The sequence below is a fragment of the Oncorhynchus keta genome, chromosome 4 (genome assembly GCF_023373465.1).
Source record: "Oncorhynchus keta strain PuntledgeMale-10-30-2019 chromosome 4, Oket_V2, whole genome shotgun sequence".
Lineage (NCBI taxonomy): Eukaryota > Metazoa > Chordata > Actinopteri > Salmoniformes > Salmonidae > Oncorhynchus > Oncorhynchus keta.
In genome coordinates, this window is record NC_068424.1 from 5,175,992 (window position 1) to 5,201,039 (window position 25,048).

The window sequence follows — 25,048 nt, forward strand, 5'->3', positions numbered from 1 at the left end:
GTACCTTACCTCTGTCCCCATCGGTACCTAACCTCTGTCCCCATCGGTACCTAACCCCTGTCCCCATCGGTACCTAACCCCTGTCCTCTGTCCCCATCGGTTCCTAACCCTGTCCCCATCGGTACCTAACCTCTGTCCCCATCGGTACCTAACCTCTGTCCCCATCGGTTCCTTACCCCTGTCCCCATCGGTACCTAACCTCTGTCCCCATCGGTACCTAACCTCTGTCCCCATCGGTACCTAACCTCTGTCCCCATCGGTACCTAACCTCTGTCCCCATCGGTACCTAACCTCTGTCCCCATCGGTACCTAACCTCTGTCCCCATCGGTACCTAACCTCTGTCCCCATCGGTTCCTTACCCCTGTCCCCATCGGTACCTAACCTCTGTCCCCATCGGTTCCTTACCTCTGTCCCCATCGGTACCTAACCTCGGTCCCCATCGGTACCTAACCTCTGTCCCCATCGGTTCCTTACCTCTGTCCCCATCGGTTCCTTAACTCTGTCCCCATCGGTTCCTTACCTCTGTCCCCATCGGTTCCTTAACTCTGTCCCCATCGGTACCTAACCTCTGTCCCCATCGGTACCTAACCTCTGTCCCCATCGGTTCCTTACCTCTGTCCCCATCCGTCCCTTACCTCTGTCCCCATCGGTTCCTTAACTCTGTCCCCATCGGTTCCTTACCTCTGTCCCCATCGGTTCCTTAACTCTGTCCCCATCGGTACCTAACCTCTGTCCCCATCAGTTCCTTACCTCTGTCCCCATCGGTACCTAACCTCTGGCCCCATCGGTTCCTTACCTCTATCCGCATCGGTTCCTTAACTCTGTCCCCATCGGTTCCTTACCTCTGTCCCCATCGGTTCCTTACCTCTGTCCCCATCGGTTCCTTACCTCTGTCCCCATCGGTTCCTTACCTCTGTCCCCATCGGTTCCTTACCTCTGTCCCCATCGGTACCTAACCTCTGTCCCCATCGGTAACTAACCTCTGTCCCCATCGGTTCCTTACCTCTGTCCCCATCGGTACCTCAACTCTGTCCCCATCAGTTCCTTAACTTTGTCCCCATCGGTTCCTTACCTCTGTCCCCATCAGTTCCTTAACTTTGTCCCCATCGGTTCCTTACCTCTGTCCCCATTGGTTCCTCAACTCTGTCCCCATCGGTTCCTTACCTCTGTCCAGTGGGCTCGGGGAGGTGATGTGTCCCAGCTGGAGGGCTTGGTGAGGAGGAACCCAGTGTTACTGAGGGAACAGGATGACTCTGGTGCCTCTCTGGTCCACCACGCTGCTGGTGCAGGAAACACCCCTGTTATCAGGTTCATCTGTAGCATCACACACAGAGACGGTGAGACTCCCGCTCAGCGCCATGACATTCTAGGGGTCTGGCAACCCAAACGGCACCCTATTCCCTATGTAGTGTACTTCTTTCGACCAGGGTCCATAGGGTTCTGGTTAAAAGTAGTGCACTATATTTGGAATATGATCCTATTTGGGATGCACAGTAGAACATGGTTGTTGAACTGTTCTGAGTTCTGTTTGTTTAAAAAAAGTGTATTACTTATCCTTTTCCTCTACTTATCCTTTTCCTCTACTTATCCTTTTCCTCTACTTATCATTTTCCTCTGCTTATCCTTTTCCTCTACTTATCCTTTTCCTCTACTTATCCTTTTCCTCTGCTTATCCTTTTCCTCTGCTTATCCTTTTCCTCTGCCTATCATTTTCCTCTACTTATCCTTTTCCTCTGCTTATCCTTTTCCTCTACTTATCCTTTTCCTCTGCTTATCCTTTTCCTCTGCTTATCCTTTTCCTCTGCTTATCATTTCCCCCTGCTTATCCTTTTCCTCTACTTATCCTGACCTCTGCTTATCCTTTTTCTCTACTTATCCTTTTCCTCTACTTATCCTTTTCCTCTGCTTATCCTTTTCCTCTGCTTATCCTTTTCCTCTGCTTATCCTTTTCCTCTGCTTATCCTTTTCCTCTGCTTATCCTTTTCCTCTGCTTATCCTTTTCCTCTGCTTATCCTTTTCCTCTACTTATCCTTTTCCTCTGCTTATCCTTTTCCTCTGCTTATCCTTTTCCTCTGCTTATCCTTTTCCTCTGCTTATCCTTTTCCTCTGCTTATCATTTTCCCCTGCTTATCCTTTTCCTCTACTTATCCTTTTCCTCTGCTCATCCTTTTCCTCTACTTATCATTTTCCTCTACTTATCCTTTTCCCCTGCTTATCCTTTTCCCCTGCTTATCCTTTTCCTCTACTTATCCTTTTCCTCTACTTATCCTTTTCCTCTACTTATCCTTTTCCTCTGCTTATCCTTTTCCTCTACTTATCATTTTCCTCTGCTTATCCTTTTCCTCTGCTTATCCTTTTCCTCTGCTTATCCTTTTCCTCTGCTTATCCTTTTCCTCTGCTTATCCTTTTCCTCTACTTATCCTTTTCCTCTGCTTATCCTTTTCCTCTACTTATCCTTTTCCTCTACTTATCATTTTCCTCTGCTTATCCTTTTCCTCTGCTTATCCTTTTCCTCTGCTTATCCTTTTCCTCTACTTATCCTTTTCCTCTGCTTATCCTTTTCCTCTACTTATCCTTTTCCTCTACTTATCCTTTTCCTCTGCTTATCCTTTTCCTCTGCTTATCCTTTTCCTCTACTTATCCTTTTCCTCTGCTTATCATTTTCCTCTGCTTATCCTTTTCCTCCTGCTTATCCTTTTCCTCTACTTATCATTTTCCTCTGCTTATCCTTTTCCCCTGCTTATCCTTTTCCTCTGCTTATCCTTTTCCTCTACTTATCCTTTTCCTCTACTTATCATTTTCCTCTGCTTATCCTTTTCCTCTACTTATCCTTTTCCTCTGCTTATCCTTTTCCTCTGCTTATCCTTTTCCTCTGCTTATCCTTTTCCTCTGCTTATCCTTTTCCTCTGCTTATCATTTTCCTCTGCTTATCCTTTTCCTCTGCTTATCCTTTTCCTCTGCTTATCCTTTTCCTCTGCTTATCCTTTTCCTCTGCTTATCCTTTTCCTCTGCTTATCCTTTTCCTCTGCTTATCCTTTTCCTCTACTTATCCTTTTCCTCTGCTTATCCTTTTCCTCTACTTATCCTTTTCCTCTACTTATCCTTTTCCTCTACTTATCCTTTTCCTCTGCTTGTGTGTGTGTGTGTGTGTGTGTGTGTGTGTGTGTGTGTGTGTGTGTGTGTGTGTGTGTGTGTGTGTGTGTGTGTGTGTGTGTGTGTGTGTGTGTGTGTGTGTGTGTGTGTGTACCGTCATTGTGCGTGTGTGCATGTGTCTGTTTATCCCGTGACTGTGTGTGGATGCATATGTTTCCTACCCCTCTCTCCCCAGAGTGGAACCTGTATGATGACGAGGGGTCAATGCCGCTTCATTGGGCCGTGGAGAGGAACCAGCCAGAGAGCTGCAGGGCTCTGTTAGAACTGGGGGTCGAACCCAACGTCCTCAACAAGGCCTTGATGTCTCCTCTACACCTGGCGGTCAGCCATCAACACAACCACCTGGTCAAGGTGAGACACTGTGAGCCTTACTTAGCCTCTACCAGCTCGTCACTTCCCCTTCCAAAACCCTGCAGATTTACCATTCTCTCAGGGGAACATGTATGAATGTATGGTTGGATCAGAATCACAATTAAAATCATTGACCAGTACAGAGAATTTAAGCAAAACCACAAGTCCAAATCCCTATCTGTATTAATGGCTAATTTAGGAAAGGGACGATTTTAGCTAGCTGGATAGCCACCGGAGGACAGCGACACAACGAGGACAGTGACACAACGAGGACAGTGACACAACGAGGACAGTGACACAACGAGGACAGTGACACAACGAGGACAGTGACACAACGAGGACAGTGACACAACGAGGATAGTGACACAATGAGGACAGTGACACAACGAGGACAGCGACACAACGAGGACAGCGACACAACGAGGACAGTGACACAACGAGGACAGTGACACAACGAGTACAGTGACACAACGAGGACAGTGACACAACGAGGACAGCGACACAACGAGGACAGCGACACAACGAGGACAGCGACACAACGAGGACAGTGACACAACGAGGACAGTGACACAACGAGGACAGTGACACAATGAGGACAGTGACACAACGAGGACAGTGACACAACGAGGACAGTGACACAACGAGGACAGTGACACAACGAGGACAACAACACAACGAGGACAGCGACACAACGAGGACAGCGACACAACGAGGACAGTGACACAACGAGGACAGTGACACAACGAGGACAGCGACACAATGAGGACAGCGACACAACGAGGACAGCGACACAACGAGGACAGCGACACAACGAGGACAGCGACACAACGAGGACAGCGACACAACGAGGACAGCGACACAACGAGGACAGCGACACAACGAGGACAGCGACACAACGAGGACAGTGACACAACGAGGACAGCGACACAACGAGGACAGTGACACAACGAGGACAGTGACACAACGAGGACAGCGACACAACGAGGACAGCGACACAACGAGGACAGTGACACAACGAGGACAGCGACACAACGAGGACAGTGACACAACGAGGACAGTGACACAACGAGGACAGCGACACAACGAGGACAGCGACACAACGAGGACAGTGACACAACGAGGACAGTGACACAACGAGGACAGCGACACAACGAGGACAGTGACACAACGAAACGACAACAATTCCTCCGTCAACGACGTTTGGCTTCTGATGGGATTGATGTGAAGCCAAATCCAATCTGGTTTCCCTTGACACTTTTTTGTTGTTCGGTGAAAACCAATCACAGCTGAGCTCACTCAGTTTAGCTCGACGCTGATTGGCTATTATTTTAATAAAATCAAATTTAATAACATTTGTATCAAGGGTGGAGAAATTCTCACTGGCCTCCCTTGCATTCAATGCTGTGTGCGACAACAACGTCATACTCTTTTTTGACCAGACAGAATCAAGTAGATGGGTTACACATGCTGAGACAGAGGGGGCGCTGTTTCGTTCTCTCGGATTCTCTCGGATGTCTCTGGTGAGCTACATTCAGCCTCTTGCAAATGAAAGGAAATGTATGAAACATAGAGAGACAAAATATATATTATTTGTATGTGTTTTTTATTTTATACGGGTACATTTTTGTGGGGGAAGCCTTCCCTTGGCATCCCGGAATACCTGCTACTGATTTTAATAGTCATGTTAAATGATACACATTTGCTGTTAAAACTTCTTATGGCTGGAGGTAGTATTGAGTTGCTTGGATGAATAAGGTGCCCAGAGGTGCCCAGAGTATACTGCCTGCTACTCAGTCCCAGTGGCTATTATATGCATATTATTAGTATATTTGGATAGAAAACACTCTGAAGCTTCTACAGCTGTTTGAATGATGCCTGTGAGTATAACAGAACTCATATGGCAGGCAAACACCTGAGAAAAAAATCCAACTAGGAAGTGGGAAATCTGAGGTGGTCGTTTTTTCAACTCATTCCCTATTGAAAATACAGTGGGATATTTGTATTGTTGCACTTCCTACAGCTTCCACTAGATGCAACAGTCTTTAGAACCTTGTTTGATGCTTCAACTGTGAAGTGGGGCCGAATGAGAGGGGATTGAGTCAGAGGTCTGCCAGAATGCCTTGAGCTCGTGATGCTTGTTCGCGTGAGAATTAGCTCACATCCCATTGCATTTCTGAAGACAAAGGAATTCTCCTGTTTGAACATTATGTTTCTATGGACTGTATAACAGAACTTTTTTTACATTTCGTCTGCTCCTCGTCAACGCGCTTCGTGAGTTTGGATTTGTTTACAAAACGCGCTATCAAAAGAAGCTATTTGGACATAAATGATAGACATTATTGAACAAATGTTTTATTTATTTTGGAACTGGTATTTCTGGGAGTGCATTCTGATGAAGATCATCAAAGGTAAGTTAATATTTGTAATGATATTTCTGAATTCTGTTGACTGCACAATATGGCGGATATCTTTTCAGGCTTGTTTGGTCAAGCCGTACTCAGATTATTGCATGGTTTGCTTTTTCTGTAAAGCTTTTTTGAAATCTGACACAGCGGTTGCATTAAGAAGTGTATCTAAAGTGCCATGCATAACACTTGTATTTTCATGAACATTTATGATGAGTATTTCTCAAAATTGATGTGGCTCTCTGCAAAATCACCGGATGTTTTTTGGAACTACTGAACATAACGTGACAATGTATAATGAGATTGTTGAATATAAATTTGAACTTTATTGAACAAAACATACATATATTGTGGAACATGAAGTCCTATGATTGTCATCTGGTGAAGATCATCAAAGGTTAGTGATTCATTTTATCTCTATTTCTAATTTGTGTGACTCTTTGGCTGGAAAAATGGCTGTGTTTTTCTGTGACTTGGCTCTGCCCTAACACAATCGTATGTGGTGCTTTCGCCGTAACGCCTATTTGAAAACGGGGTTAACAAGAAGTGTATATTCAAAATGGTGTGAAATACTTATATTTTTTGAGGAATTTTAATTGTGGGATTTCTGTTGTTTTGAATTTGGCGCCCTGTACTTTCACTGGGTGGTGTCATATCGATCCCATTAGCGGGATCTCAGCCTTAAGAAGTTTTAAGCTAATTTTATTATATGACTGTTGCCTCCCGTTTAAGTTGATTCTGACGGTAATGATGTTTGTATTTAGGAAATTATTAGGTGGAGGTCGCTGGCTTATAATAATGCCACGTTCAGAACCACTGGAACTGGGAACTTGGACATCTCTACCTTCAGACTTCAGTGCTTTCAAGACCACTGGGAACTTGGAAATCTCTACCTTCTGACTTCAGTGCTTTCAAGACCACTGGGAACTTGGAAATCTCTACCTTCTGACCTCAGTGCTTTCAAGACCACTGGGAACTTGGAAATCTCTACCTTCTGACTTCAGTGCTTTCAAGACCACTGGGAACTTGGAAATCTCTACCTTCTGACTTCAGTGCTTTCAAGACCACTGGGAACTTGGAAATCTCTACCTTCTGACTTCAGTGCTTTCAAGACCACTGGGAACTTGGAAATCTCTACCTTCTGACTTCAGTGCTTTCAAGACCACTGGGAACTTGGAAATCTCTACCTTCTGACTTCAGTGCTTTCAAGACCACTGGGAACTTGGAAATCTCTACCTTCTGACTTCAGTGCTTTCAAGACCACTGGGAACTTGGACATCTCTACCTTCAGACTTCAGTGCTTTCAAGACCACTGGGAACTTGGAAATCTCTACCTTCTGACTTCAGTGCTTTCAAGACCACTGGGAACTTGGAAATCTCTACCTTCTGCCTTCAGTGCTTTCAAGACCACTGGGAACTTGGAAATCTCTACCTTCTGACTTCAGTGCTTTCAAGACCACTGGGAACTTGGGGAAAAATAGTTTTTAACGGTCATCCAACTCGGAATTCAATCTTGGTAACTTTGGACTCTTTTTCTAGAACTTTCCGACCTGAAGATCACTGATGTCATGATTTGACCTTGTATTTTTCAGTTTCCAGTTTTTGTCTTGATATGACGAGGGCCCGTATCCACAAAAGCATCTCAGAAAAATTCTAAGCTAGGATTTTTTTGGTTGTTGTCTTGAAACAGGTTTTAAACAGGATTCCTACGAGTTTTTTTTAGGATGATGTAAAATCACTGACCTGACAAAAATCAAGTCATAAAGTTATTTTCAGCTGGTAATCACGACAGTTTGAGGTAATGCAAAGGAAAGATAGTGATGACGCTCATCGAAATTGTTGTACATTGGGGTAAAACCAATCACGATGAGGCATCGCCAGCTGTGAACTCTATAGCACACGTTGCTTCAGACAACAACCGCAGTGATTGTGACGGTACATCAAATTCTTCAATCGTAAAACATTTGAAATTGTTTTCATCTCATTGTTTACACAATCACTTTGTCTACTCTTAATTATTGTTGTTGGCAGAATGTTTTTTTACCAATTCTGATGGTTGTTAAAAGCTGAATTTTGACAATAATTCCTTTATATCAACACACTTGTCACTCCCATTTAACAACTCTAATTCTCTGTGGCACAGTAGGCATCAAGTCAATTGCTGATAATGTTGAACACAATGTGGCATCCAACGTTGAAAAGGTGTATCACTAACTTTAAGTTAAAATACTCCCTAGATGCCTTCAGTTGCCTAATTTATAGGCATGCCAAATGAAGACACATTTTTTAGCAATGTGATGTTGCGCTTCAAATAGATAACATGAGAACATGATGTACAGTTGAAGTTGGAAGTTTACATACACCTTAGCCAAATACATTTAAACTCAGTTTTTCACAATTGCTGACATTTAATCCCAGTAGAAATTCCCTGTTTTAGGTCAGTTAGGATCACCACATTATTTTAAGAATGTGAAATGTCAGAATAATGGTAGAGAGAAGGATTTATTTAAGCTTTTATTTATTTCATCACAAGTTAACATACACTCAATTAGCATTTGGTAGCATTGCCTTTAAATTGTTTAACTTGGGTCAAACATTTCGGGTAGCCTTCCACAAGCTTCCCACAATAAGTTGGGTGAATTTTGTCCCATTCCTCCTGACAGAGCTGGTGTAACTGAGTCAGGTTTGTAGGCCTCCATGCTCGCACACGCTTTTTCAGTTTTGCCCACAAATGTTCTATAGGATTGAGGTCAGGGCTCAATCCTATAGGTCAGGGCTTTGTGATAACAATAACTTGACGTTTTTGTCCTTAAGCCATTTTGTCACAACCTTGGAAGTATGCGTGGGGTCACTGTCCATTTGGAAGACCCATTTGCGACCAAGCTTTAACTTCCTGACTGATGTCTTGAGATGTTGCTTCAATATAGCCACATCATTTTCCTCCTCATGATGCCATCTATTTTGCGAAGTGCACCAGTCCCTCCTGCAGCAAAGCACCCCCGCAACATGATGCTGCCACCTCCGTGCTTCACGGTTGGGATGGTGTTCTTCGGCTTGCAAGTCTCCCCCTTTTTCCTCCAAACATAACGACGGTCATTGTGGCCAAACAGTTCTATTTTTGTTTCATCAGACCAGAACAAATTTCTCAAAAAAGTACGATCTTTGTCCCCATGTGCAGTTGCAAACCGTAGTCTGGCTTTTTTTTTATGCCGGTTTTGGAGCAGTGGCTTCTTCCTTGCTGAGCGGCCTTTCAGGTTATGTCGATATAGGACTCGTTTTACTGTGGATACAGACATTTGAGTACCCGTTTCCTTCAGGATCTTCACAAGGACTTTTGCTGTTCTGGGATTGATTTGCACTTTTTGCACCAAAGTACGTTCATCTCTCGGAGACAGAGCGAGTCTCCTCCCTGAGCGGTATGATGGCTTCGTGGTCCCATGGTGTTTATACTTGCATACTATTGTTTGTACAGATGAACATGGTACCTTCAGGCATTTGGAAATTGCTCCAAAGGATGAACCAGACTTGTGGAGGTCTGCAATCTTTTTTCTGAGGTCTTGGCTGATTTGTTTTGATTTTCCCATAATGTCAAGCAAAGAGGCACTGAGTTTGAAGGTAGTCCTTGAAGTACATCCACAGTACATCCACATCCAATTGACTCAAATTATGTCAATTAGCCTATCAGATGCTTCTAAAGCCATGACATAATTTTCTGGAATTTTCCAAGCTGTTTAAAGTCACAGTCAATTTAGTGTAAGTAAACTTCCGACCCCCTGGAATTGTGATACAGTGAATTATAAGTGAAATAATCTGTCTGTAAACAATTGTCGGAAAAATTACTTGTGTCATGTACAAAGTAGATGTCCTAACTGACTTTCCAAAACTATAGTTTGTTAACAAGACGTTTGTGAAGTGGTTGAAAAACGAGTTTTAATGACTCCAAACCAAGTGGATGTAAACGTCCAACTTCAACTGTAGGCAATTACAAACTTGTGGAAAAAACGTGTTTATTAATTTACCCAGAGGTTATAAATATTTAGGCTATTAGTTGTGAAACAGGCTTCATGTGAAAGCATTGTCAAGAGCACATGAGATATAGATTATGTATAGATTCTGTTCTATGTAGGTCTAGATTATTTATAGATTCTGTTCTATGTAGGTCTAGATTATGTATAGATTCTGTTCCATGTAGGTCTAGATTATGTATAGATTCTGTTCTATGTAGGTCTAGATTATGTATAGATTCTGTTCCATGTAGGTCTAGATTATGTATAGATTCTGTTCCATGTAGGTCTAGATTATGTATAGATTCTGTTCCATGTAGGTCTAGATTATGTATAGATTCTGTTCTATGTAGGTCTAGATTATGTATAGATTCTGTTCTATGTAGGTCTAGATTATGTATAGATTCTGTTCCATGTAGGTCTAGATTATGTATAGATTCTGTTCTATGTAGGTCTAGATTATGTATAGATTCTGTTCCATGTAGGTCTAGATTATGTATAGATTCTGTTCCATGTAGGTCTAGATTATGTATAGATTCTGTTCTATGTAGGTCTAGATTATGTATAGATTCTGTTCCATGTAGGTCTAGATTATTTATAGATTCTGTTCTATGTAGGTCTAGATTATGTATAGATTCTGTTCTATGTAGGTCTAGATTATTTATAGATTCTGTTCTATGTAGGTCTAGATTATGTATAGATTCTGTTCCATGTAGGTCTAGATTATTTATAGATTCTGTTCTATGTAGGTCTAGATTATGTATAGATTCTGTTCTATGTAGGTCTAGATTATTTATAGATTCTGTTCTATGTAGGTCTAGATTATGTATAGATTCTGTTCCATGTAGGTCTAGATTATTTATAGATTCTGTTCTATGTAGGTCTAGATTATTTATAGATTCTGTTCCATGTAGGTCTAGATTATTTATAGATTCTGTTCCATGTAGGTCTAGATTATTTATAGATTCTGTTCCATGTAGGTCTAGATTATTTATAGATTCTGTTCTATGTAGGTCTAGATTATTTATAGATTCTGTTCTATGTAGGTCTAGATTATTTATAGATACTGTTCCATGTAGGTCTAGATTATTTATAGATTCTGTTCTATGTAGGTCTAGATTATTTATAGATTCTGTTCTATGTAGGTCTAGATTATTTATAGATTCTGTTCTATGTAGGTCTAGATTATTTATAGATTCTGTTCTATGTAGGTCTAGATTATTTATAGATTCTGTTCTATGTAGGTCTAGATTATTTATAGATTCTGTTCTATGTAGGTCTAGATTATTTATAGATTCTGTTCTATGTAGGTCTAGATTATTTATAGATTCTGTTCCATGTAGGTCTAGATTATGTATAGATTCTGTTCTATGTAGGTCTAGATTATGTATAGATTCTGTTCCATGTAGGTCTAGATTATGTATAGATTCTGTTCCATGTAGGTCTAGATTATTTATAGATACTGTTCTATGTAGGTCTAGATTATTTATAGATTCTGTTCCATGTAGGTCTAGATTATTTATAGATACTGTTCTATGTAGGTCTAGATTATTTATAGATTCTGTTCTATGTAGGTCTAGATTATTTATAGATTCTGTTCTATGTAGGTCTAGATTATTTATAGATTCTGTTCTATGTAGGTCTAGATTATTTATAGATTCTGTTCCATGTAGGTGTAGATTATTTATAGATACTGTTACATATAGAAATATCAAAACATTATTTTCAACAACTCTAAAGCAATTGTCTGAGGAACCCATGTGCCGGTAGTACGGTCACCACAACAGCCCTGTTTATGATAAATATTCTATTCTGAGATGCCTTGTGGATATGGTCCCAGATTTCAGTCACTTTTTTTATTTTTTATTTTATTTCACCTTTATTTAACCAGGTAGGCTAGTTGAGAACAAGTTCTCATTTGCAACTGCGACCTGGCCAAGATAAAGCATAGCAGTGTGAGCAGACAACACAGAGTTACACATGGAGTAAACCATTAACAAGTCAATAACACAGTAGAAAAAAAGGGGGGAGTCTATATACAAAGTGTGCAAAAGGCATGAGGAGGTAGGCGAATAATTACAATTTTGCAGATTAACACTGGAGTGATAAATGATCAGATGGTCATGTACAGGTAGAGATATTGGTGTGCTAAAGAGCAGAAAAGTAAATAAATAAGACAGTATGGGGATGAGGTAGGTGAAAATGGGTGGGCTATTTACCAATAGACTATGTACAGCTGCAGCGATCGGTTAGCTGCTCAGATAGCTGATGTTTGAAGTTGGTGAGGGAGATAAAAGTCTCCAGCTTTTAGCGAGGGCCAGCCGACTAGAGCATACAAGTCGCAGTGGTGGGTGGTATAAGGTGCTTTAGTGACAAAACGGATGGCACTAGACTGCATCCAGTTTGCTGAGTAGAGTGTTGGAAGCCCTTTTGTAGATGACATCGCCGAAGTCGAGGATCGGTAGGATAGTCAGTTTTACTAGGGTAAGCTTGGCAGCGTGAGTGAAGGAGGCTTTGTTGTTGAATAGAAAGCCGACTCTTGATTTGATTTTCGATTGGAGATGTTTGATATGAGTCTGGAAGGAGAGTTTACAGTCTAGCCAGACACCACTCTATATCTATCCCCACCAGCACTGCCTGAAATTGCAACTTTAGAGCATGCTTTTAAGGACACAACTCAGATATTGCCCCTCCCACCTCAGATATTGCCCCTCCCTGTGGGTGACTGAGTGTGGGTGATTGAGTGTGGGTGACTGAGTGTGGGTGATTGAGTGTGGGTGACTGAGTGTGGGTGACTGAGTGTGGATGACTGAGTGTGGGTGACTGAGTGTGGGTGATTGAGTGTGGGTGACTGAGTGTGGGCGACTGAGTGTGGGCGACTGAGTGTGGGTGACTGAGTGTGGGCGACTGAGTGTGGGTGACTGAGTGTGGGTGACTGAGTGTGGGCGACTGAGTGTGGGTGACTGAGTGTGGGTGACTGAGTGTGGGTGACTGAGTGTGGGTGACTGAGTGTGGGTGTAAATTATGTGTTCACTCTGGGGTTAGATCATGTGGCTGGGGAAACCTGAATAGAAAGGGTTCAGCCATAGCCACACACTGTGCTAAAGATGATTGAACATGAGAACCCTTGGCTCTAGGACCGTGTTGGCTCTAGGACCTTGTTGACTCGTAGGACCTTGTTGACTCCATGACCTTGTTGACTCGTAGGACCTTGTTGACTCCATGACCTTGTTGACTGGTAGGACCTTGTTGACTCGTAGGACCTTGTTGACTCGTAGGACCTTGTTGACTCGTAGGACCTTGTTGACTCGTAGGACCTTGTTGACTTGTAGGACCTTGTTGACTCGTAGGACCTTGTTGACTCGTAGGACCTTGTTGACTCGTAGGACCTTGTTGAGTCGTAGGACCTTGTTGACTCGTAGGACCTTGTTGAGTCGTAGGACCTTGTTGACTCTAGGACCTTGTTGACTCGTAGGACCTTGTTGGCTCGTAGGACCTTGTTGACTCTAGGACCTTGTTGACTCTAGGACCTTGTTGACTCTAGGACCTTGTTGACTCGTAGGACCTTGTTGACTCGTAGGACCTTGTTGACTCGTAGGACCTTGTTGACTCGTAGGACCTTGTCAGCCTTTCTGTTGTCTGTTCTGGGGTAACGATACCAGCTGTCCCTGTGTCAGGAAGCCGAGAGCGGAGAGAGGTATTAATGTATCACTGAAGGCCTCATTATTCCTTTGTGTGTGTGTGTGTGTGTGTGTGTGTGTGTGTGTGTGTGTGTGTGTGTGTGTGTGTGTGTGTGTGTGTGTGTGTGTGTGTGTGTGTGTGTGTGTGTGTGTGTGTGTGTGTGTGTGTGTGTGTGTCTAGCTCCTGTTGTCCCACTATAAGACAGAGTCTAACCTAGAAGGATGTCTGGGCAACACTCCTGTCATGTTAGCCTGCTCCATCAACAACACTGAGGCTCTGTCCATACTGGTGAGTATTCACACTGACATGTGTACTGTACGTGGCTGTAAATGTACAGATATACACGAAATACAAAACACATAATTGTTTTTACAAGTTGAAACTTGCTGGGGCTATACTTGTGAACAGTATAAAAAAGTTTAAGTTTAACCATCAGACGATTTAAAAATGTTAGCTGTTCCCATTACACAACCTGGCGCATTTAGCGTTATGCTCAGTATAACTCAGTATAACTCAGTGTAACTCAGTGTAAGTCAGTATAACTCAGTATAACTCAGTATAACTCAGAATAACTCAGTATAACTCAGCCTCCGACAGTGTAACTCAGTTTAACTCAGCCTCCGACAGTGTAACTCAGTTTAACTCAGCCTCCGACAGTTTAACTCAGCATTACTCAGCCTCATGTGTTTAGCACATGTGAGCTAGTTGACAGGTAAGTGCTAGGCTCTTTCTCAATTCATCCATCCTCGATTCCTTTCCTCATTTCCTTCAACCCCAGCACATTGACTCGGTACCCGTTACTCCTTGTGTAAAGCCTAGTTGGGAAAGAACAAATGAAGGAGAAAAGAAGTAAGCCTTGAACTTTATAGGCTGATACTGAATTTGTTAATGGAAATAATCAGTGCCACACGGTGAGGTTAGCATCGGGGCTAAATGTGCCAGGTTATGTAATGGGAACAGCTAACATGTAGCCTTTCATCACGCGCAACTACGTTGACAATTTCAATTGGCTGATGCTTAAACTTGAACTAACACTTAAAGGCCCAGTGCAGTCAAAAATGTGAATTTCCTGTGTTTTATATATATATATATATATAGCTGTTTGTAAAGACTGGCTGAAATGTCACCCTGTTTTTTGAGGGATGGAGTTTTTGGCTGCCTGGTGACATCACCAGCCCATACATTAGCTAATAGACCAATAAGAAAGAGTGTTCCAAACCTCTCTGCCAATAACAGCTCGTTTTCAGTTTCCCCCTCCAAGTCAAACCCCTACCAGACAGTCATGGCTACAGTCTTGCTTGAGAAATGGCATTTTTGCCAAGAAGCTATACTTGTTTCTTGTTGACTAGTTGAAGGGAATGTACTTGTAGCATTGATTTGATAATGAGATAATAATTGCTGCATGGGAATGTTAAACATTGTGTAATGTTAGCATGTACGGCACGCTTTGATTATATCTTTTCCTGATGGCCAATCTTTCTATTATTTATTTTTTTACCAGTAGATAATAAAAGGAAATAGCTTTTCCCGAGAAAGAAACAGTTCTACAATTGACAATTGTATGAAAATTGCATGACAAGACTATCAATGCTATTGGCAAACCACTGCCTCTTCCCCCTAAAGCATCTCTGTTCCTGTTCTCTGTCCAAATCACTGCCTCTTCCCCCTAAAGCATCTCTGTTCCTGTTCTCTGTCCAAATCACTGCCTCTTCCCCCTAAAGCATCTCTGTAGCTGTTCTCTGTCCAAATCACTGCCTCTTCCTCCTAATGCATCTCTGTAGCTGTTCTCTGTCCAAATCACTGCCTCTTCCCCCTAAAGCATCTCTGTTCCTGTTCTCTGTCCAAATCACTGCCTCTTCCTCCTAAAGCATCTCTGTTCCTGTTCTCTGTCCAAATCACTGCCTCTTCCCCTAAAGCATCTCTGTAAAATCATGCCTCTTCCCCCTAAAGCATCTCTGTTGTTCTCTGTCCAAATCACTGCCTCTTCCTCCTAAAGCATCTCTGTATCTGTTCTCTGTCCAAATCACTCTCTTCCCCCAAAGCATCTCTGTAGCTGTTCTCTGTCCAAATCACTGCCTCTTCCTCCTAAAGCATCTCTGTATCTGTTCTCTGTCCAAATCACTGCCTCTTCCTCCTAACGCATCTCTGTTCCTGTTCTCTGTCCAAATCACTGCCTCTTCCCCTAAAGCATCTCTGTAGCTGTTCTCTGTCCAAATCACTGCCTCTTCCCCTAAAGCATCTCTGTAGCTGTTCTCTGTCCAAATCTGCCTCTTCCCCTAATGCATCTCTGTGTTCTCTGTCCAAATCACTGCCTCTTCCTCCTAAAGCATCTCTGTATGTGTTCTCTGTCCAAATCACTGCCTCTTCCTCCTAAAGCATCTCTGTAAAATCACTGCCTCAAAGCATCTCTGTACGTGTTCTGTTCTCTGTCTGTACGTGTTCAAAAATCACTGCCTCTTCCTCCTAAAGCATCTCTGTATCTGTTCTCTGTCCAAATCACTGCCTCTTCCTCCTAACGCATCTCTGTTCCTGTTCTCTGTCCAAATCACTGCCTCTTCCTCCTAACGCATCTCTGTAGCTGTTCTCTGTCCAAATCACTGCCTCTTCCCCCTAAAGCATCTCTGTAGCTGTTCTCTGTCCAAATCACTGCCTCTTCCTCCTAATGCATCTCTGTAGCTGTTCTCTGTCCAAATCACTGCCTCTTCCCCCTAAAGCATCTCTGTATGTGTTCTCTGTCCAAATCACTGCCTCTTCCTCCTAAAGCATCTCTGTATGTGTTCTCTGTCCTGTAGCTGAAGCACGGGGCACGGCTCTGTAGTCAGAACAAGCTAGGCCACTTCGCCATCCACACAGCTGCCTTCGCAGGCGCTAAGAAAGCCATGGAGGTCATCCTCAAAGCTGGTACGTCTTTACCATGACAACAATAAAGAACTGCATTTACTTTTCCGTTTTCTATGGGTCCTGTTAACTGATAATCATAAAGTATCTGTAAAATGTTTGTGTGTCCCCTCCCCCCTCCCCACTATTACCATTGTATAGTTACCATCTTTTTAATCTATTTTATTTTAATTTGACCTTTTAATTTTTTTATTTCACCTTTATTTAACCATGTAGGCTAGTTGAGAACACCTTTATTTAACCAGCTAGGCTAGTTGAGAACACCTTTATTTAACCAGGTAGGCTAGTTGAGAACACCTTTATTTAACCAGGTAGGCAAGTTGAGAACAAGTTCTCATTTACAACTGCGACCTGGCCAAGATAAAGCAAAGCAGTTCGACACATACAAAGCCACAGAGTTACACATGGAGTAAAACAAACATACAGTCAATAATACAGTATAAACAAGTCTATATACGATGTGAACAAATGAGGTGAGACAAGGGAGGTAAAGGCAAAAAAAGGCCATGGTGGCAAAGTAAATACAATATAGCAAGTAAAATACTGGAATGGTAGATTTGCAATGGAAGAATGTGCAAAGTAGAAATAAAAATAATGGGGTGCAAAGGAGCAAAATAAATAAATAAATAAATAAAATAAATACAGTAGGGAAAGAGGTAGTTGTTTGGGCTAAATTATAGGTGGGCTATGGACAGGTGCAGTGATCTGTAAGCTGCTCTGACAGCTGGTGCTTAAAGCTAGTGAGGGAGGTAAGAGTCTCCAGCTTCAGAGATTTTTGTAGTTCGTTCCAGTCATTGGCAGCAGAGAACTGGAAGGAGAGGCGGCCAAAGAAAGAATTGGTTTTGGGGGTGACCAGAGAGATATACCTGCTATACGTGCTTCAGGTGGGTGATGTTATGGTGACCAGCGAGCTGAGATAAGGGGGCACTTTACCTAGCAGGGTCTTGTAGATGACATGGAGCCAGTGGGTTTGGCGACGAGTATGAAGCGAGGGCCAGCCAACGAGAGCGTACAGGTCACAGTGGTGGGTAGTATATGGGGCTTTGGTGACAAAACGGATTGCACTGTGATAGACTGCATCCAATTTGTTGGGTAGGGTATTGGAAGCTATTTTGTAAATGACATCGCCAAAGTCGAGGAATGGTAGGATGGTCAGTTTTACAATGGTATGTTTGGCAGCATGAGTGAAGGATGCTTTGTTGCGAAATAGGAAGCCAATTCTAGATTTAACTTTGGATTGAAGATGTTTGATGTGGGTCTGGAAGGAGAGTTTACAGTCTAACCAGACACCTAGGTATTTGTAGTTGTCCACGTATTCTAAGTCAGTGCCGTCCAGAGTAGTGATGTTGGACAGGCGGGCAGGTGCAGGCAGCGATCGGTTGAAGAGCATGCATTTAGTTTTACTTGTATTTAAGAGCAATTGGAGGCCACGGAAGGAGAGTTGTATGGCATTGAAGCTTCCCTGGAGGGTTTTGAGGGTTGTCAACACAGTGTCCAAAGAAGGGCCAGAAGTATATAGAATGGTGTTGTCTGCATAGAGGTGGATCGGAGACTCACCAGCAGCAAGAGCGACATAATTGATGTATACAGAGGAGAGAGTCGGTCCAAGAATTGAACCCTGTGGCACCCCCATAGAGACTGCCAGAGGTCCGGACAGCAGACCCTCCGATTTGACACACTGAACTCTATCAGAGAAGCCAAGGCTGTCGAGTCTGCCGATGAGGATGTGGTGATTGACGGAGTCGAAAGCCTTGGCCAGATCAATGAATACGGATGCACAGTAATCTTTCTTATCGATGGCGGTTAAGATATCATTTAGGACCTTGAGCGTGGCTGAGGTGCACCCATGACCAGCTCTGAAACCAGATTGCATAGCGGAGAAGGTACGGTGGGATTCTAAATGGTCAGTGATCTGTTTGTTGACTTGGGTTTCGAAGACCTTTTTAAGGCAACAGGGTAGGATAGATATAGGTCTGTAGCAGTTTGGGTCAAGAGTGTCCTCTCCCTTTGAAGAGGGGGATGACCGTGGCAGCTTTCCAATCTTGGGGGATCTTAGGCGATACAAAAGAGAGGTTGAACAGGCTATTAATAGGGCTTGCAACAATTGTGGCGGATAGTTTTAGAAAGAGAGGGTCCAGATTGTCTAGCTCAGGAAATGTGACTGGGTATCCAGGGGCGTAATGCACACCAAAAGTTCCGAGGGGAAACAAAGTACATGAGGATAGCTGGGGGTAGTCCGTAGGGGTGTTAGCCCCTCCCTGTTTGGAAAGAGCCAACGCTAAGCCCTTCATCTGTCAATCAAACATTTTCCCAGGGTCTGCAAAACCGCAGCATTCAAATGAGGCTGCAATGAAAACTAATGGGACTGTAGTGACTGTGTTGGCATAAAAACCCGGGATGTAAATTACGTTTCTACTCAAATGTTGATTGATAATGGACCAATAGTATCGGAGAAAAGTTTAACAAAATGACTTCTCTGACGCTGGACGTGTCACGACGTAATTTACCACACGCATTATGCAACTCATCTAATACCACACAGTCTCTTTCCACTCTCAGATTAAAAACAAGAAATGATCAATGCTGAGTGTAATGGGGAGTGTAAAGTTAATTACTTGTGAGTTCATCAATAGTTAATTCAATCAATAGTTCATTTGTCACGTAATCACTGCAAGCCATCATTCATGGTCCTTCTGTAGCTCAGTTGGTAGAGCATGGCGCTTGTAACGCCAGGGTAGTGGGTTCGATTCCCGGGACCACCCATACGTAGAATGTATGCACACATGACTGTAAGTCGCTTTGGATAAAAGCGTCTGCTAAATGGCATATATTATATTATTATTATTATCTCAAAAGCCGTTACAGCCGCTGTTTACTTCTGAAGATAACTTCAGCGCTGCCTGAAATAACTTGATTCAAATTCCACACCTTCAAATGGGTATTTAATGACACATTCTAGAAACACTTTATAGTGTTTTATTGACATTTTGGAGGTTATGAGTTGGACAAATCGTGTGAATAAAAGTTGTTTCCCCTCACAACATATCTCCTCCTTTCACTCAGTAGGTTTTTAAAAAAGACCCGACGGAGTTCCATTGCCTTCTTCAGTCATGTAGAGACGGGCAGCATCAAGGTCTCGCCATAGATTTTGCTGGAAAGGGGAGAAATTGTGCTTTACAATGGTATTCATATTACAGTTGACCTGGAAGTATTACATTTTGAACACTCAGTATATACTGGATAGACTACATGATCAAAATAACATCTCGTTCCAAAATCATAGGCATTAATATGGAGTTGGTCTCCCCTTTGCTGCTACAACAGCCTCCATTCTTCTGGGAAGGCTTTCCACTAGATGTTGGAACATTGCTGCTATAACAGCCTCCACTCTTCTGGGAAGGCTTTCCACTAAATGTTGGAACATTGCTGCTATAACAGCCTCCACTTTTCTGGGAAGGCTTTCCACTAGATGTTGGAACATTGCTGCTATAACAGCCTCCACTCTTCTGGGAAGGCTTTCCACTAGATGTTGGAACATTGCTGCTATAACAGCCTCCACTCTTCTGGGAAGGCTTTCCACTAGATGTTGGAACATTGCTGCTATAACAGCCTCCACTTTTCTGGGAAGGCTTTCCACTAGATGTAGGAACATTGCTGCTATAACAGCCTCCACTCTTCTGGGAAGGCTTTCCACTAGATGTTGGAACATTGGAACATTGCTGTGGAGGACTTGATTCTATTCAGCCTCAAGAGCGTTAGTGAGGTCAGGCAATGATGTTGGGCGATTTAGGCCTGGCTCACAGTCAGCGTTCCAATTCATCCCAAAGGGGTTCGATAGAGTTAAGGTCAAGGCTCTGTGCAGGCCAGTCAAGTTCTTCCACACCAATCTCAACAAAACATTTCTGTATGGACCTCTCTTTGTGCATGGGGGCATTGTCATTGCTGAAATAGGAAAGGGCCTTCCCAAACTATTGCCACAAAGCTGGAAGCACAGAATCGTCTGGAATGTAATTGTATGCTGTAGCATTAAGATTTCCCTTCACTGGAACTAAGGGGCCTGAACCATGAAAAAAAGCCCCAGACCATTATTCCTCCTCCACCAAACTTCACACTTGACACTAGGCATCTCTACATCCGCCAAACCCAGATTTATCCGTCTGAATGCCAGATGGTGAAGCGTAATTGATCACTCCAGAGAATTTCCACTGCTCCGGAGTCCAATGGAGGCGAGCTTTACACCACTCCAGCCGTAGCTTGGCATTGTGCATGGTGATCTTAGACTTGTGTGCGGCTGCTTGGCCATGGAAACCCATTTCATGAATCTCCTGACGAACAGCTGTTGTGCTGACTGACGTTGCTTCCAGAGGCAGTTTGGAACACGGTAGTGAGTGTTGCAATCAAGGACAGAGGATTGTTACGTGCAATGCGCTCCTGCATCCGAAAGTGACATTTTGTGAACTTTTGTGGCCTACCACTTAGCGGCTGAGCCGTTGTTGCTCCTAGACGTTTCTACTTCACAATAACAACACTTACAGTTGACTGGGGCAGCTCTAGCAGGGCAGAGATTTGACAATCTGATGAAAAGTGGCATCCTATGACGCTGCAACTTTGAAAGTCACTGAGCTCTTCCATTCTACTGCAATGTTTGTCAATGGAGATTGCATGGCTGTGTCCTCAATTTTTTTTATACACTGGTCAGCAACGGGTGTGGCTGAAATATACAAAACTTCTAATTTGAAGGGGTATCTACATACTTTGATATTGTATCAATGTATACCACTACAGCTGCTAAACACAGAGGAGATGCAGGTGCAGATGCAGATGCAGGTTTGAATGAATTTAGCTCTATGGTGTCTTCTTCGAGGATATACATTTTTAGCTCACCATCATCTAAAACACTTAGTTGGGAATGTAATTATATGCTAACATGGCTAGTATCTAACGTTAGCCAGCTGGAACCAGCTACATAGCACAGGTTCTCCATATGACGTTGAGAAACAGTGCATTGTGGGTAGTTCCGAAGATATCTGGATATATGTTATTAAATAGGTTAATAGTTTGAGGTAACCAGATCATAACTAGAACTAAGTTACTAAGTCTTTGACTACACTGTGTTGTTACTTTGGTGAGTAAAACTCATGCTCCCTACCCTTTAACTCATGAAACTCATGCTCCCTACCCTTTAACTCATAAAACTCATGCTCCCTACCCTTTAACTCATAAAACTCATGCTCCCTACCCTTTAACTCATAAAACTCATGCTCCCTACCCTTTAACTCATAAAACTCATGCTCCCTACCCTTTAACTCATAAAACTCATGCTCCCTACCCTTTAACTCATAAAACTCATGCTCCCTACCCTTTAACTCATAAAACTCATGCTCCCTACCCTTTAACTCATAAAACTCATGCTCCCTACCCTTTAACTCATAAAACTCATGCTCCCTAACCTTTAACCCATAAAACTCATGCTCCCTACCCTTTAACTCATAACACTCATGCTCCCTACCCTTTAACTCATAAAACTCATGCTCCCTACCCTTTAACTCATAAAAGTCATGCTCCCTAACCCTTTAAACTCATAAAACTCATGCTCCCTACCCTTTAACTCATAAAACTCATGCTCCCTACCCTTTAACTCATAAAACTCATGCTCCCTACCCTTTAACTCATAAAACTCATGCTCCCTACCCTTTAACTCATAAAACTCATGCTCCCTACCCTTTAACTCATAAAACTCATGCTCCCTACCCTTTAACTCATAAAACTCATGCTCCCTACCCTTTAACTCATAAAACTCATGCTCCCTACCTAAACTCTAAAAAAAAAAAAGTCTCTCCGCTGTCAAGAAGGGGGACCGCTAGAATGTTTTGCTTTCAAGGTGGGGGACATTTTTGTTGTTGTTTAGGACCCCTGAAAAGCAGGGGCCATCTATGACGACATGTGTGGGTATGGATGTAGGTGTGCAGACCCGTGAGCCACTGCAGCCCCCCTTGATGAAGTCAGACTTTTTTTGTGGCCCCCCACACCCCCATCAACGTTGTCCATCTTTGCACTGACTTATACACGGTGGCCATTTTGTGTCAGAATGGTCAACCAGAGACCACGTCACGGACTCACTGTTTACCCAACCTGTTTACTCATCATCATAACAGGACACTGGATGTGTTTATTCCAACAGCTAAATATTTGTGAAGGTTCTGTCGTTGTCAGATTTGGACCAAATGAGGATTCACATTCTTAAGGCCAGGCCTAGCCAGATGTCCACAGATGGCATGACTAAGGGGGAATGAGTTGAGTTAGAAGACTCAGATGTTCCTCCACTTGTCATCCTAGTTTCCATTAAACTGAAAGGAAACAAAACACAGTTTAGAGTTATTAGCTTGAAATTCAACTTAGTGTATCTGCTGTAAACAGAACAGCTTTCCATGTAGTGTCTGGCCTCAACAGAACAGCTTTCATGTAGTGTCTGGCCTCAACAGAACAGCTTTCCATGTAGTGTCTGGCCTCAACAGAACAGCTTTCCATGTAGTGTCTGGCCTCAACAGAACAGCTTTCCATGTAGTGTCTGGCCTCAACAGAACAGCTTTCCATGTAGTGTCTGGCCTCAACAGAACAGCTTTCCATGTAGTGTCTGGCCTCAACAGAACTGCTTTCCATGTAGTGTCTGGCCTCAACAGAACAGCTTTCCATGTAGTGTCTGGCCTCAACAGAATGACCAAGAGAAGGATGTTAACATAATTTAATGAGCCCTACGTTAACAACATTTAATGAGCGCTATGTTAACAACATTTAATGAGCCCCACGTTAACAACATTTAATGAGCCCTACGTTAACAACATTTAATGAGCCCTACGTTAACAACATTTAATGAGCCCCACGTTAACAACATTTAATGAGCCCTACGTTAACAACATTTAATGAGCCCTACGTTAACAACATTTAATGAGCCCTACGTTAACAACATTTAATGAGCCCGACGTTAACAACATTTAATGAGCCCTTCGTTAACAACATTTAATGAGCCCTATGTTAACAACATTTAATGAGCCCTACGTTAACAACATTTAATTAGCACCAAGCCCAAAAAGCCAAAATGATTATTCCATTATAAAAGCCCCTAGATGTGCCTAGTTATATACTTTCATACTGTTTATGGACTGGATATACTGCACAACGTTCAAACTGTGATAAAACAGATGAGAACCTGTGATTCTGGTGCAGCACATGCTGCCGACAAAGCGAACTTGATTTGAAAAAGCCATATCTCAGACTGGCCAATAAAACTAAAAGATTAAGATGGGCAAAGGACAGAGGAACTCTGCCGAGAAGGCCAGCATCCTGGAGTTGCCTCTCTTCACTGTTGACTTTGAGACTGGTGTTTTGCGGGTACTATTTAATGAAGCTGCCAGTTGAGGACTTGTGATGCATCTGTTTCTCAAACTAGACACTCTAATGTACTTGTCCTCTTGCTCAGTTGTGCACCGGGTCCTCCCACTCCTCTTTCTATTCTGGTTAGAGCTAGGTTGCGCTGTTCTGTGAAGGGAGTAGTACACAGCGTTGTACGAGATCTTCAGTTTCTTGACAATTTCTCACATGGAATAGCCTTCATTTCTCAAAACAAGAATCGATTGACGAGTTTCAGCAGAAAGTTCTTTGTTTCTGGCCATTTTGATCCTGTAGTCGAACCCACAAAGGCTGATGCTCCAGATACTCAACTAGTCTAAAGGCCAGTTTTATTGCTTATTTAATCAGGACAACAGTTTTCAGCTGTGCTAACATAATTGCCAAAGGTATTTCTAATGATCAATTAGCCTTTTAAAATGATAAAATTGGATTAGCTAACACAACGTGCCATTGGAACACTGGAGTGATGGTTGCTGATAATGGGCCTCTATACACCTATGTAGATATTCCATAAAATATTTTATGAAATACAATTTTCCAGCTACAACAGTCATTTACAACATTAACAATGTCTACACTGTATTTCTGATCAATTTGATGTTATTTTAATGGGCTCTTCTTTCAAAAACAAGGACATTTCTAAGTGACCTCAAACTTTTGAACAGTAGTGTTTATATATATCATATATACGCTCTAATATGTGTTTTGAATTAGTCATCCCCTTAGAAAGCACAGTCCATTTCCTTGTGTTAGACTTTGAAACAACATCCACAATGACCATGTTTTACACTCAGCTTCTGTTGTTGAACTTCTTTCTTCAAATTGACCAATCACAGTGAGGTGAGTTTTAAAGTCCTGATTCTGTTTTGGTGATGTGTTTTTGATGTGATTTTCAATGCATTTATATTGATGTCAGAGTGGCTGCCGAGCTGTAGTCGATGAACAGCATTCTCACATAGGTATTCCTCTTGTCCAGGTGGGTTAGGGCAGTGTGCAGTGTGGTTGAGATTGCATCGTCTGTGGACCTATTTGGGCGGTAAGCAAATTGGAGTGGGTCTAGGGTGTCAGGTAGGGTGGAGGTGATATGGTCCTTGACTAGTCTCTCAAAGCACTTCATGATGACGGAAGTGAGTGCTACGGGCGGTAGT

General features: G+C 42.7%; 1 protein-coding gene across 2 annotated transcripts in view; it reads left to right on the forward strand.

Annotated features, from left to right (window-relative positions):
• Positions 1–25,048, forward strand: part of LOC118375720 (transient receptor potential cation channel subfamily A member 1-like) — a 115,980-nt gene that overhangs the window by 22,164 nt on the left and 68,768 nt on the right. For both annotated transcript variants that reach the window (XM_052498886.1, XM_052498889.1), the window contains exons 3-6: positions 1,176–1,338; positions 3,330–3,505; positions 13,776–13,883; positions 16,388–16,496. In XM_052498886.1, the coding sequence (XP_052354846.1) occupies positions 1,176–1,338; positions 3,330–3,505; positions 13,776–13,883; positions 16,388–16,496 (556 nt within the window). The remainder of the gene's footprint in view (positions 1–1,175; positions 1,339–3,329; positions 3,506–13,775; positions 13,884–16,387; positions 16,497–25,048) is intronic.